Source organism: Pangasianodon hypophthalmus, chromosome 25 (genome assembly GCF_027358585.1).
Source record: "Pangasianodon hypophthalmus isolate fPanHyp1 chromosome 25, fPanHyp1.pri, whole genome shotgun sequence".
NCBI lineage: Eukaryota > Metazoa > Chordata > Actinopteri > Siluriformes > Pangasiidae > Pangasianodon > Pangasianodon hypophthalmus.
Window position 1 is genome coordinate 12462015 of NC_069734.1, and position 14848 is coordinate 12476862.

The 14848-nt window shown below is 36.1% G+C and overlaps 1 protein-coding gene across 1 annotated transcript; it reads right to left on the reverse strand.

The window, feature by feature from the left end:
• Positions 1-14311, reverse strand: slc7a9 (solute carrier family 7 member 9). Its single transcript, XM_026946724.3, has 14 exons — positions 14173-14311; positions 13884-13959; positions 12995-13095; positions 12454-12601; positions 9903-10145; positions 7956-8081; positions 7645-7744; positions 6752-6796; positions 6289-6412; positions 5945-6048; positions 3361-3457; positions 2825-2974; positions 2049-2223; positions 1-697 (listed from the first exon to the last, which is right to left on the reverse strand). Exons 3-14 carry the CDS (start codon positions 13085-13087, stop codon positions 636-638), a joined length of 1467 nt encoding a protein of 488 aa, XP_026802525.1. The 5' UTR covers positions 13088-13095; positions 13884-13959; positions 14173-14311; the 3' UTR covers positions 1-635.
• Positions 14312-14848: the final 537 nt, after the last annotated feature.

Below are 14848 nucleotides of genomic sequence, written 5' to 3' on the forward strand. Positions count from 1 at the left end.
TCACATTCTTGGTGTCCATGATCATCTGGGTACAGTGTAGATCCTGTTTTCTCGTCCATTTTTTTTTTCACCTCATTTAATTGACACCTAATTCACCTTTTTTGAAATTTGTCTCTAGATTTTGACCTGTTCTGGTGCTGTTGCATTGCTTTTTTTTGGCATTAAAAAGTCAGAATAACTTCCACTTCTGCATTTCTGCTTTATCTTTCCCTGTTTAGTAGTCTTCTCGTGTCTCCAGCCCTCTGTGCACTTGAACTTTTTTGGAGTTTTATGGGCATCACTAAATTTAGGCAATTTCCCCCTGGGATTAATAAAGTTCTTTGAATCTTGAATCTTGAAATGCAAATGAGCTTTGCACCTTATGTATGATCAACATAAAACAAATATTAAAAAATCTGTGTTTCTGAAACTTCTGTAAATCCAGTGGAAAATCTTTCTTCAGTTTAGCCTATGCAAACATTTACACACAAATTTACTAAAAGATTGATAAATAAGGCCCATGAATCTAATCAGAAAAATGCCTTGGCAGTTAGCGTCATAACTTTTTAAATGATTCCCTTTTAAAAGTCTGAAACAATATTATTACTAATCAGTCATCGGATGATAGTATCTGGTCCTTTTATTGATGATATTCTTCACTCTATCTTCTCTGGTGGTACAACTTCCATTAGCAGCTGAAGATGCATGGTGAGGGGAGCTGAGAATATTGCAGGTGAATATTTAAAGATTAAAAACATGTGCTATACATTCGCAATTTCCATTTTACCTTACAGTACAATACAATGCTTCAGAATAATTAGCTAAGTCATACTGTATAAAGAGAAGTGAGCTGACAAAATGTACTACTTTTGTGTACAATAAATAATATAAATACATTTATATTAAATAAATAATATGCTAGCATATTATTACTTATTAATTTTATTTTATGGGATTGTTGAGATGTTTGCTGCTCTCATCTTCAGCACCACTCACACAATTTGTGTAGTAGACATTTAAAGCCAAGCAAATCTAATATTCTGCTTATAAAATCATTTATTTATTTCTACATTAAAGGTGCAATTGTTGATTTTTTATTTCTTACTTGTACAAATAGCCTGGAAAATACGTAGAATATGATTTAAAAAATTGTTTAAGCCATGGCCTCAGCACAAGTATATCATATGGCTGAAAGGTTTTCCAAGATGGAGTAATTTATTACTGGTAAAAGGAATGAAGCTGGGTGCAGAATTAGTGATGCTGCTCCTGGTCAGGTCTGTAAACTGTCTGTATCTGTATAAAGCTCGATCTGTATAAAGCTTGGAACTGTTTGAATGGCCTGCTTTATATAATGAATCAAGTAAATACATTTTTATCATTTGGAGAGCCAGGAAAGGCAATGCTTTGGAGGAACCACCTTTAACTGTATATAATGTTAGATAACTCCCATGTAGTTATGCTAACGGTGTTATGCTAACAATGCTAACATCATTAGGTTCAGCTGAAAACAAGGTGAAAACTCATTATGAACAAAAACAGGCAGCAAAGGGATTCTTGACCATCCTCATTAATCAATACGACCCGATTTTTTCGCATGTTTATAGTGTTATAACTTTCAAGCGAATGGTGAATGGTGGAGTGGGTTAAAGTGAAATGCATAAAATGCTAACATCTGCCAGCAACACACTGGAGACGCCAGTACTCGCCTCTGTAACAAGCAAAGTACCTATGTAACGATAATAATTATAGATAGATGATTTATCCTTTGTGAGGTCTATTTTTGTGCAACATACATTAGCTACTTTTATCATCTATATCTAAATACAGAAGTAGGCGAATGCTTTAATAAATAAACAGCCTAGCTCAAAAGTGATGTCATGCTAATCATGCTAGTTGATGTCTACTCTACAGGCCACTGTAGATCCTGGGGCCCAAGCTTTGTGGACATGGGCAGGACCACTTTACGGTTAGAGAACTAATCTTGATAAACTTTGCCTAATCTTGTCTAATGAACCTTTAAAGAAGAAATTAATACTTGGTGTTATATAAATAGCGTTATGTCTACTCACTCATGATTTTGCGGGTCCAGCCAAACTTGTAGTACACAAAGGGAAAGTAAATAATCAGTCCACTCAAGATGAACACTGCGCAGTACAGATACTCAATCTCAGGTTTCTCAATGATTGGAGCCAAAACCAGGTAACAGGCAACAACCACCACCACAGCAGGGATAACTATGGGCACCTGTGAGGGACAAACATCTGGAACTATCTGGTTTCATTTATCAGGCACTTTTGATAAGACAGTTTGGTTATCACTTTAGCCTGCCTATGGATCATTATGCTGCTAATGTGACCATTTTTAACTAATATGTTATTTCTTATTATAATTACTATAAACCATACATTTCTAAAGTAAGTTAGAAAAGGGAGAATCTACTTATGAAACCATGAAATGTACTTACGTACATCTCAAATATCAAAACAAAAGACAGCATCCAACATTACAAAGTGAATTAGAGATTATAATAAGTAAAAAAATATAATAAATAAAATTATTAGAATATAATAAATAAAAACTTTGAAAAAGGTTTATAGGGCTTTGTATCACAAAACAGAGAATTATAGGTGATATGGACTTCATAGAATATGTTACCCAGTATTCACAAAGTTCTTTCTGTTTCTTACACCTCTTTAGCTTTACCTCTTTCTGTTTGTACCAGTTGTGTCATGTAGGAACTGACAATAAAGGACCTAGACTAAACAAAGCCATAAACTGAACCACTATGAGTGGGGAAAAAAGCTTATGTCTAGGACTGAAAATGTACATTGAAAATCACTCTTACCTTCACAGGTCTGTGTAACTCTTTTTTTGTGAAGCGCATGACGATGAGAGAGAGGGCAGTAAGCCCATAGAAAGCCCACTGAGCAAAGCTGAAGTAGTTAATGAGAGAGTTGATGTCTGCTGGAATTACATAGCAGACACTCAAAAGTGCCTAGATTTGGATACAAGAGCAACACATACACAAACACACATTTATATATTTATAATATATAAATATGCCTAAGTGCAGTGCTATCTCATTGGTTAAGATGTTGAACTACTATACTGGAAAGTTGTGATTTCTAAACCCACTATAGCCAAGCTGCCACTGCTGGGCCCTTAACCAGCTGCTCAGTTGTACAAATTAGATAAATATATTTTTATAATTAATTTCTGGATAAGAGTGTCTGCCAAATGCCAAAGATATAATGTATAAATGTCTACATATGGTAGGTTATGCATGCATCTTTGCAAAAGCAAATAAATATAAACAAAATATATAGAGAGCAAAAAATCAATTTGGCAATATAAAATGCATCCCTTATATCATTGACTTACATTAAAGATGAGTGCTGGTGCAGGGGTATAATGTTTCAGACTGATATAGGAAAGAATCTTCACCATGTGTCCTTCACGTCCAGCCACATAAGTCAGCCTTACCAATACACACACACACACACCAAAGAACATCAATTTGCTATAATGGTCCTGAAACTGTAAGACATTAAGGCACTGATATGTTGTTTTATATAACAGAAACACTGTGTAACTGAACTGTGCATCATATTTTAACTCTTGAGATCAAATGAACAGAGCTAGCCAGATGATCACATATACAGTCATTATTTGTTACAGATGGAGAAATTTGATTAGTAATTAAATTTGTGATTAAAAAAGTATGATAAGTTTATGATTACCAGAAATGCCTTTATGAGCTCTGCATTATTAGTCAATTGCAGAACTGAGCACAGAAGATCATGGACACACTTTCCTGTCTAAGTGCTGCCAATTTTCATGACTTTTAACAGTTTGAGACACATCTGAAACACTCCTAAATACTCACCCCTTTAAAAGTACTCTTAAGGCTAAAGGTTTTTTATACAAGTGCTCATGTTGAGAATGATGGAGATACTTGGAAGGGCATGATTGAGTGGAACAGCAGTGAAATGTATGTAAGCGACTTCCGTGCAAGCCACAGATTTGTCAGTAACAAACACTATTTGAAAACTAGATTGCTCATAAGTGTAGTTGGTGCCCAAGCACCTTGGGCCAAAGGTAAGTGATCAATTTTGTGATAGCATCTTCAGACCTGAGGCCATACAGTTTGGACAGTCGGGTAAAGCAAGGGCAGAGCTGACAACTAATCGCCACAAGTTTAACTGGTTGGGGACATTGAGTCTGAATGGGCCATGTTCAAATCCTCCACCACAGAGGCAGCTGCAGAAAGCTGTGGCCAGAAGACTGTGCCTGTCATGGAGGCAACCCTAGTGGATCACAGTGGTGAGCGAAGCCTTCAAGCTGAGGAAGGGGGCCTTCAGAGTTATGATCACAGAGGAATCTCCTGATTCAATTGAGAAGTATAAAGGAGCCAGAAGGGTTGTTGCAGAAGCAAATGCTCAGGCATGGGAGGAGTTTGGAGAGACATTGGAAAAAGACTTTCAGGTAGCCTCATAGATGTTCTGGCAAACCATTCAGTGCCCCCTTTTTTAAGAAAGGGGACCAGAGGGTGTGTATCAGTTAAAAAGGAATCACACTCCTAATCCTCCCAGGAAAAGTCTATGCCAGGATTCTGGAGAGAAGACTCGATCCAATAGTTGAACCTAGGTTTCAGCAAGAGCAATTCGGTTTCTGCACAGGCTGTGAAACAGTGGACCAACTCTTTACTATTGCACAGCATTGCGAGGGGTCATGGAAGTATGCTAATCCAGTTTACATTTGTTTTGTGGATTTGGAGAAGTTTATGTTCATGTGCCTCGACAGTTGTTGTGTGAGGTACAGGGTATCTGGGTTTCTACTTCATACAATCCAGTGTCTGTATCAGTGCAGTGAGAATTGTGTCCATAAGAATGGGATGCTTCCTTCACATGAGGGGAGAAACCTTGCACCTGGTGGAGAAGTTTTTGCCTTGGGATCTTATTCATGAGTGAAGGATCAAGAGAACTTGAGATTGACAAATGGATCAGGTGTGATGGTGAAATTGGAGCTCAGTTTTCGGACAAAGCTCTCTGTTTACCAGTCAATCTGTGTCCCTATCCTCACCCATGGATGCGAGCTGTGGGTAGTGACCAAAAGATTATGATTTCCTGCCAGTAGGAGGGCTGGACTTACGCTCTGTGATAGGAAGAGGATCTTGGCAAACTGAGATAGCCTTGATTTATAGCTGGTGCTCCTTCAAGTCAAGAGGAGCCAGTTGAGGTGGTTCGGACATCTTACAAGGATGTTTCCCTGGTCAGCTCACTCTGGAGCTGTATCAAGTACGTCAAGGACAGAGACCCCAGGGCAGGGGAGAAATTGGAGATATTTTATTGGAGATATTTTATTTCACAGTAGGCTTGAGTATGTCTGGGAATACCCAAGGAGGAGCTGGAATCTGTGGCCGGGGATAGAGTTGTCTAGGCTGACCTTCTAAGCCTGGTGCCACCACAACCCTCAACAGGAACAAAGGAAGGAAAATGAATGAATAAATAAATGCACTTTAGTCACTGATATTTGTTCTGTATCTCATTCCAAAATGCTGAACATTTCATATCTCGACATATAGAGACTGTGAAAGAAGTGTGTTTGGTTAACTTGTTAAGTGACTGGAAGAATCAGGAGAAACACATACCTGACTAACACAGAAATACCTAAATACACATAAATGCAAAGAAAATGTGGTCTACCCAAATGGAAAAAAGTAAAACATGAAGTAGAATAATTATCCAAATAATGTTTTTGTCTGCATAAATTTGGAAAGTGATATAAAATGGCCTCAAAGTAATAGTGTATTATAGATATTTATGCTGTAGTGAAAATGTATAAATGGCACAGAAATCTGACACTCTCATGGCCAGAATGGCAGCCTATCAGACTTTAAGTCTTCTCAAGTCTTCCAAATTATTTTGAATTTTAATAAAATTTATAGATGCATAATCAAATTTACCTTCCAGCTGTAAAGCAGCTTCCATTAGCAGCTCCGAAAGTGGAGAAGACCACAAACAACGGCACCACCCATGACAATGGGTACAGCACTCTGTCCCCAAAGGTCTGTGTAGCACACAATGCTTTTAAAAATAGTTTGCTTAAGTGACATTAAGGAGGATTATACACAGATTCTTGATAAATAGGAGGCTAGAAGTGTGCAAAGCTGATGACTGACTTCTGCTGACTGTTTTTCTGGAAACTTTTAGTACTAAACCACGCTTTTTCCAGCTTCTCCAATAATTACGTTACAGTCAAAATCAGATTGCTTCGTAAACTGTTTATCTCTTTAATAACTATACTCACCACAGCAACAGCAGAAGACTGAAGTAGTTCTGTAGGTGTCAATACACTAAAGTATGCAATATTGACCAACACATAGCACACTGACACTAAAGGAATCCCGATGACAATGGCCAAGGGAAGGTTCCTGTCAAGATGGCAGAAGAGTTTTATCATTATAACCAAAAATGCAAAGGCGATAATTTTATAAAAATCCCACACATGGTGCAGAATGATCAGCCTACAGCTTTAATAAATGCTCAATTGAAAAAATAAGAAAACAATATGATCACACAATTTATGGATATGACACTAGTGTGCACTGTTAGTGTTTCACCTAATTAATCTGTGAAGATGAATACACTACAATGTCCTCTAGGTCACAAAAATGAATAAAAATGATGGATGTCTGCATTATAAATCAGGTGTACAGTATATGCAAAATACATATGTGTAGTGCAGAACAAAGCACTGATATGACCTTCACCTATATGGATCTTTGAGCTCTTCTGTAATGAAGTTCAGCTGATTCCTGTAGAAGGCAGAAGGTAAAGAATTGATTCTGCTACCAGCCCAGTAGTTAGAATGTAACATCTGTGTCTAGTTTCTATTTATTATAATAGAGGGTATCCCAAAAGTCTCCATACATAGGGGAAATAAAACACTTTTTAGCAAAATGTCTTCTAAAATATTTCATACTTATATTATATTACATATTTTTTTTCAGATAGCCTTCAACAATGCCTTTGACAAAAGAGCAACGTATTGAAATCATTCTCATGGCTGGATCGGGAATCTGTCTCAAGTTTGCGATGGACTCTAACAGGAAACATGGCACGCACACATGACACTGTTGCCAAACTGGGAGCCACAGATGGGAGAGACGACTCTGTGTGTGTTTACAAAGAAATGTCAATCATGTAGGGGAAGTTGTGTAAATAAATTTACATTTTGCTAAAAAGTGTTAATTTCCTCTATGTATGGAGACTTTTGAGACACCCTATATAGTTCATTTAATTTTTAATTGGAGAAATTCTTGTGAGAATCAAAAATGAAATACATCTGAATATTCAATTCAAAACATTTAATTTAAATTGTTGTGATGTCACGCATTTTTTATTCAAATCGTGACACATCAATGTTCCTAAAACACTTGTAATCGTGAATTCTGAATGTAAATTATGTATTCTCGTGCCTATTTAATTTTACCTAGCAAAATAAAATGAACTAATAGTAGCTCTATAGAAATGAACTCAACTAGACATTTGAAATAGACATACAAATTTGGACAGTATTGTATATTGTATTGATGGCATCTATTTGGTGTGTATGGTGGTGATAGGCACATGATGGTTGCTTGAATGTAATAAATCGACTCACCATCCATCATACGCCCAAAGACCATTGTAAAATGCAAGTCCGATTGCCCCAAATGAAGTTGTTCCTCCTTCAAATGCATTTTGCAGATTCTGTGTGTTTCCTGAAAACAAGAACATGAAAGAGAAGACATTGACAGATATTTATATCAGCAAAGGTTTAATCTACTGCAAACTACCCATTAATTTACGCTACAAAAAAGAAGTAAAAAAATACCATTTGTTGCAATATTATGTCTAGTGTTTATTGATTGAGGACTAATCACTTTTCATTTAATCACAGTTCATTTGTGTCATTTGTAGCACAGTGCAAACCTTTGGCCAGCATAACGATGCCTGAAACCACTATGATGACAATGATAAGTAGTTTGGCTGCAGTGAAGAAATTCTGCACATAGCTAGACAGCTTCACACTTAAGCAGTTCACAACTGTAAGCAACACTGTTAAATAGATAAAGAGAGAGAGAGAGAGGTCACACAAGAACATAAATATGCGGAACCACTGTTTTGTTTAGAATAATATTATGCTCATTAAATTTCATCCCGAAAGTTGATGATACAAAGAAAAAGAAACAACATTAATTATTCATCAAAAAAGCAGTGAAACAAGGATAGAGTGTTGGGATCAAACTATGACCTGTTCCCTGTTGGGTTTATGAAACTGTTGTGTAATGCACAATGCAAGCTCAGATTTGCACATCGTTTACATGAAACACTAGTTTATTCTGTGTACGCATATTATTTGCATGAGACACATGCTAATTTATGCAATTCTGGAAGAAGTTTCTGTGCCATTAAAATGAAGTATATTTTGACCTAAATGAAAAAAAAATCTATTTGCTTGTTCTCCATGTGTCTGCATGGGTTCCTTCCAGGTTCTCTGATTTCTACTTAGCAAGTGGTGGCTCATCCATAACTCCATATATCTATCAGCTGTTCAACAAATGTTCCATAATCTCCATAAATCTCCATAATATTCCATATTCTCCATAAGGTCCTCATTCAAAAGTATCTACATTTTAAATTCAGTCGAAATACTAATTACTTCTTTTTTAGTGACCAAATATTTTTTAAAAATTTTATTTGAAAGATATAAGCAGATGTTCTATTGATTTGCTTGCCTTTCTTGATATTGCACAATCATGAGAACACATGCTCACTGCCCCAGTTATTATTGCACCTAATGGTCAACAATGGGAACTGCAACTAGCGCTAATAGAGGCCCATTGGGGCGGGAATCATGGTGCCCCATGTTAGGGGGAGGAGCAGAGGACAAGACAGTTAATGACAGGGTTGCCTGTCTGTTTGTTTTCAGGGTTGCCAATTCTGATTGTTTGCTACATTTTATAGCAAACAATCAGAATTAAATCAAATAAATTTCTGCAAACAAAGGCGAAGAGTAAGTGCATGCAGTGTGTCTATGATTTGCAGAAGTATTTTTATTGTGAGATATATTGCAAAGTTAGGGAGAGGGAAAGGGGGATTATGGAGTGGATAATGCCAGTATATCAACTTTGTTTCCTACACAGAGAGCAAGAAAAAGAAGAAAAATGTGTCTCCTTTTTCTAAGATCTGAGTTAATTTGGGCTCTTTTCAGACCTGAAAGGCTCTGGCTTCATCATGACCCTGATTCAGCATAAAGCACTTTCTGAAGATGAATGAATGAATAAAAGGTTTAATACATTAAGAAATAAAGTCTTAATTTTTACTACAAGGATGAACTGATATTATTTTAAGAAACAATGACTAATATTATGAGACAGAAGTTTGAATTATGGGTATATGTAACAGCAGACTATCATTATGCATCAAAATGAGGAATATAGAGCACAAATAAGGAAATACAAAAAGATTACTGATATGTACTGCTATTCTTCCCATAACATCCTCATGCAGATAGCCTAATACTACAACTTTATTACTGAAATATTACATCTTTATCCTTATACAACTTTATTATACAATTAATGTTATCTTTAATTCATGCTGTATATTCTGTGAACCACGTGGTCCATCATTTTAGGACATCACTTTAAATTAATATGATTTTAATATGATGACATGTTTACTTGGTTGTACACCATTTGCAAATTGTACTTCATTATAACAAATAAGTTCAAATAAAATATAGGCTATTATAATAAATATAACTGCTTATTTATACTATATATATTATTCTTTGCATTTATTATTATTATTATTATTATTATTATTAATGTAACTTTAGCAGTGAATAAAGTAGCACTCTTGATTCTCACATACAGATGGAGGCAGCAGCCAGGCATTTGCTGATAATCACAGGCGGGGTGCACCCTGGGTAAAAAGGCGTAGAGGCATATTCTCCACAGCTGAGGGCAATGATGGCCAATGATGAAGGCTTCAGTATTAAGATGGTCGTCCAGGAGTAAAGGTAGGCAAGAATGGGTCCAAAACTCTCCATCAGGTACGGGTACTCACCACCTGACTTTGTTATCATGGTGCCAAGCTCAGCATAGCAAAGAGCCCCTGTACACACATGCACGTTAGCACAGAAACACATACATCCACTGTGTACCATTTAGAGTGCATATTGGGTTCAAAGAGTGCATTATGGTAAGGCTTTAATGTATTAAACTAAAGAGGATTTTTCTCAGGGCTGCAGTAGGATTTTTCACCTCGGCGACTTTTGTGGAGTGCTTGAATGCTTCTGAATAACTGAACATAAGTGATTAACGTCTGTACAATGTTCCTCTACTCTATAATCCCATGACCAAGTTTGGCTACAGTGTAAAGCTTCTAACAAGCTGCACCAGCTCCCTCCATCTCTGCAGCTTAGCGACTATTTGAAGAAAGTGGGTTAACTGTGCCCTTGCAGTTATTCAAACTTTGGCTTTTTAAACTAACAAATGCAACATACACGAACATTATATTACTGCCAAAACTACCACATAATATGATCAGTAACAATAATTAATTGAAGTTGTGAAACTAAAGAATAGGTTGGGTAATATTGCAGCTGGGATTTGTGTGATTTCATGCAATGATTGCATCTAAATGCCAAATGCACACTTTATGCACACTTAATGTATGTTAAAGTAGCTACTGTTTTGTAGAACTGTAGTTATTTTGAAAGGGCTTTATTCAAAGATGGGTTAAGCAAAGCAAAGTTATACTGCAATAGTGAAAGCACACACATAGGTATTCAGGCCTCAGATGTACCTGTCGTGATATTCAGACAGTTGCAGGGAGTAACGCACACATAGTGGCATTACCTACAGCAGAGGCTTGTCTCAGTTACATGCCATTCTTACCTCGAATGTAAGCTTGTTTCACTTGAACAGTATTAGCTCAAGCGAGGACCAGTAAGTCCAACATGTCTGACAGTTTGTTGCAACCACAGTAGTTCTCTCTGTCAGTTTCATCAATATCAGAAAACTCTTAATAGGCAGACCAGTTTGTATATTAAGTACTGGCAGCCATAGGACTTTGGATACAATTCTGAAGCTCATATTTTTTATTTGGTTTATATCAGTACAAGAGGCTGGAAACAGTATTTAATTATATTTAATCACTATTTAATCTAACTATATTACAACATAGTTTCATTTATATAAGGAAGTAACATGGGGACAAAGTATAATGCACTTGGCTGTGATTTGATTCACACTGCTTGCATGGCTGCTTTGATTTGCTGGAACATCACTTTGCTGTGCCAGTCTGTTACTGTATCCATATCTGGATCTGTATTTGGGTTTAATCCTGAAGTGGGCATGGTCTAATAGGGTGTCTTTTCATTTACCAGGAACACAGGAAAACACTGGAAAAAGATCCCAGAGGTAGAAATGCCAGCAGTGTCATGTGGCATGGTCTGTGTTTTCTGGCTCTAACAGTTCCTCAGCATCACTCGATTTCATATGATCTCAACTAGAGACCTGGACTGTATTTGTACCTGCACACAATATTTTTTTTTTAAATTTAGGTGGTTCCCAAAATATAAACTAGTAGCTTAATTGAACTGGCTAAGTACTTACTAAGGATGAATGAATGTACAGTGAAAATTCAATGCCACACTTTTAGTTTAATGAACATTATCATTCTTTGTCCTGCAAGCTTCATAACTGACCTTTCTTGTGCCCAAGTAAAAACCTACTGCTCATGAGATTTTTTGTTGTATCCTGTGGGATCTCAGTCCCGATGTACACCTCTAGACTCAACCCAAGAAAAAAAGAAAAAGAAAAACTAATAGTGCACCTCCTATTCACCTCCTATTCTCTATTTGTATCTGTTTTGATCGCATTATGTGTGCAATCTGTATATGTATTTAATAGCTTTCTATCTGTTTTCTACCTCTGTACACTGGAGCTGGAACCCTTGACTCGAAGGTAAAAATGACTTCGGAGATTAATTTATTGATTTGTATTACTGGTATACAACTAATATTAAGCAACTTGGTTAATTATTGGTTTAACTATCTTGGTTAAAAAAAAAAAGGCTAAATTATTACTTTTAATCCCTCTCACAATAGAAAGATAATTTTTTTTTCTCATGGCTTGTATTAGCAAGATCTTCTCATGTATAAACAGAATAAATGCATTAAGTGGAATGAAAGTGGAACCTTCAAGCCTCTGCCATAGTGACTGGAATGCTTTTAGTTCAAACCCCAGAACTGCCATTGGGTTACCCCTCCAGAGCCGTACAACCTTTCTCATGTTAAAAAATAAGCTAGGGAGCAAGAAAGAGAGGAGAGAGGATTTGGAAATAGGACAAAGAAGAACATTCAAGGAGAGCTAAGGACTTTAAGGTGAGTAGACTGGGTCCATGTCTATTTACGAACCAAGAGTAGCCAGCACACCACATGCTGCCCACACACACAGGCATGGTCCCACTGCTCCTGTTTCCTCCAGCACAGCCTTGGGAGAGATGAAGATTCCCGAGCCAATCATTGTCCCCACGATCAAGCAGATCCCACTTACTAGACCCACCTAAATACAGTTAAAGTTACAGATACAGAAAGTAAAATAAATAAATAAAATCGATCCTAAAATACAAGAGAAGATAATATAATGGAATACACACAGATCCTTCAAAGTGTATAAGTATAGCAGTTGTTTATTATATTCAAGCTAAATAAGTTGTACTGTATTAGTATTTGTTTTAATGGTTTTATAGAACACAGACTTTAAGTGTCACTGTGACACTTTTAAGAAGTGCTGTTATCAGCAAAATGGACATCCTGAAACAGATAAAATTCAACAGGAGGAGGTAAAATGTGTGGCAAATAAGTAACGGCTATGAGAAAATATTTAACATTCCACTGTGTAGCAAGGTCGCATTCTCTCTCCCTCCACTGCACACCTACCCAACAACATACTCACATCCTTTTGTAGAACAGTAGCTTTGACTTCCGTGTTCAGTTTGTTTTGGGAATCTGTATTATCTGTGATGCCACCATTGTCCATTTTATCCATCGCGTATGCTGTGTAGAAATTGCAGATATGTGTCTTATTTTTCATCACATATTCAGCAAATATACAAATCCAACTTTGTGTGCTAATCAAACAGTATATACTGTACTACAGATATGTGTCTTCTTTTATCTGTCCTTGAAACCAATTTGTTGATGTTATATAAAGTAGTGCTCTTTCCTGGAAAGCAATATTTTGCAGGTACTTTTGACTGACATAAAGTAAAATGTTAATGGTGTGTTAGCAAATGTGCATCAAAGCGGTCAGCATTGCCTCCTGTGTCAATATATCTTGCCTAATTGCCATTCAGTTATGACTTTATAACCACTCTCACCCCATCTGTTATCGTACAATGTGCCTTTAAATGACTATCATTAAACTCTAAAAACAAAATTCTTAGTGTGGTTTTGTTGGCATGATGCATACAGGTTACAGGTTTTAACCAACTGCTATTATTGAAATAAAATGAAATATTGAGAGCTTCACACAACAAAAAGGATTGTATTGCTTCTATAAGATTTTTCCCTCCAAAATCCAAACAAATATGAGCTCCAGGAAAATAACAATTTCTTACAATTAGTGTAAAGTTATTCAATAAATGCAAAATAGATTAAAATGATAGAAAACAGACAATTCCAAAGCAAATCTTTTTTTTTTTTTTTGCGTCAAAAGCAAATTGTCAGATTGAAATTTAACTAAAAAAAAAACTTTAACAGAACTCAACTTCAGTCTAGCACTCATTAACCTATGTCTTTGCATCTTTACTCTTTATTAACAATTTAATTTATTACATACTTACCTCTGTGACAGATGAAATGTCTATGTTATGGTTAAAGGTGCAGAAATAAGCCTTTTATAAATGACTGCAGATGAATCTGGAACAAAATAAAGACCTAAATAAACTACTAAAGGAAACCTAGTATTTAATCATTTCACTTGGCTTCACATTGTATTTCATGAATGGTAAATTAGGGAAACAGAGTGTTTCTGACACAATTTCTAAGAAAAAAAAAAAAGACTTTTTATGCTTACTCAAATGCTATTTAAATGTAACCTACTTTTTCTATAGTATAAAATAAAATCCAAACCTTAGAGCAGACTTCATTAAATTGTGCACTTTGATGGTCCGCACATGTACGGGTTTGTCATCTCCTTAGTTCTGATCCATCCTCCTCTTTATGTCTGATAAAAAGAGGTGGAGTTTAGGCTGCTCACGTTAAGACTTGTTCTTGATTGGAGCATGTGAGTACGAATGAGGAGGAGAGTGGCCGGGACTAGCTGGAGATGAAAAGTGCACAGATCCACACAATACCTCTTTGACTGAGACACTTGATACCATATGGACTGAAAGAGTGGACTGAGAAAGAGAATGAAAAAACAACTAGAACCAGCTGAGAACAGGCCAATACACAAAAGTTTATGTCCAGTCACAGCACCGCCGTTAAAATAGTAGTGTCCAACCTTGTAAAAGAAAAGTGCATTTACTTAGAGTATATTTAATATTAAGTACATACTTTTAGTGTTAACACTTTATGCACAGTTTAATACAATACCTAATAACTTCATTGTATTTAAATTGTAATTAAGCTATGTTTAAATATACTGTATATATAGATAAACTATTTCATTCGCTGTAATAACACTGCATTTTTTTCAGTCTGTATAATGACATTGCAAAACAAACTCAGGAACAAAGTGTACAATTACTTGGTCGTTTCAGTACAGTACTTTTGAAAAGTTGCTCCAAAGTAATTGTTTTTCAAG

Coding starts and splice junctions, on each gene's coding strand:
- slc7a9 (XM_026946724.3), bottom strand. CDS start 13,087: ATGGATAAAATGGACAATGGTGGCATCACAGATAATACAGATTCCCAA. Junction 6,413..6,751: donor GAGCTCAAAGATCCATATAG/GTGAAGGTCATA, acceptor CCATCTTGACAG/GAACCTTCCCTTGGCCATTG. Junction 698..2,048: donor CTGGACCCGCAAAATCATGA/GTGAGTAGACAT, acceptor CAATATTCTCAG/CTCCCCTCACCATGCATCTT.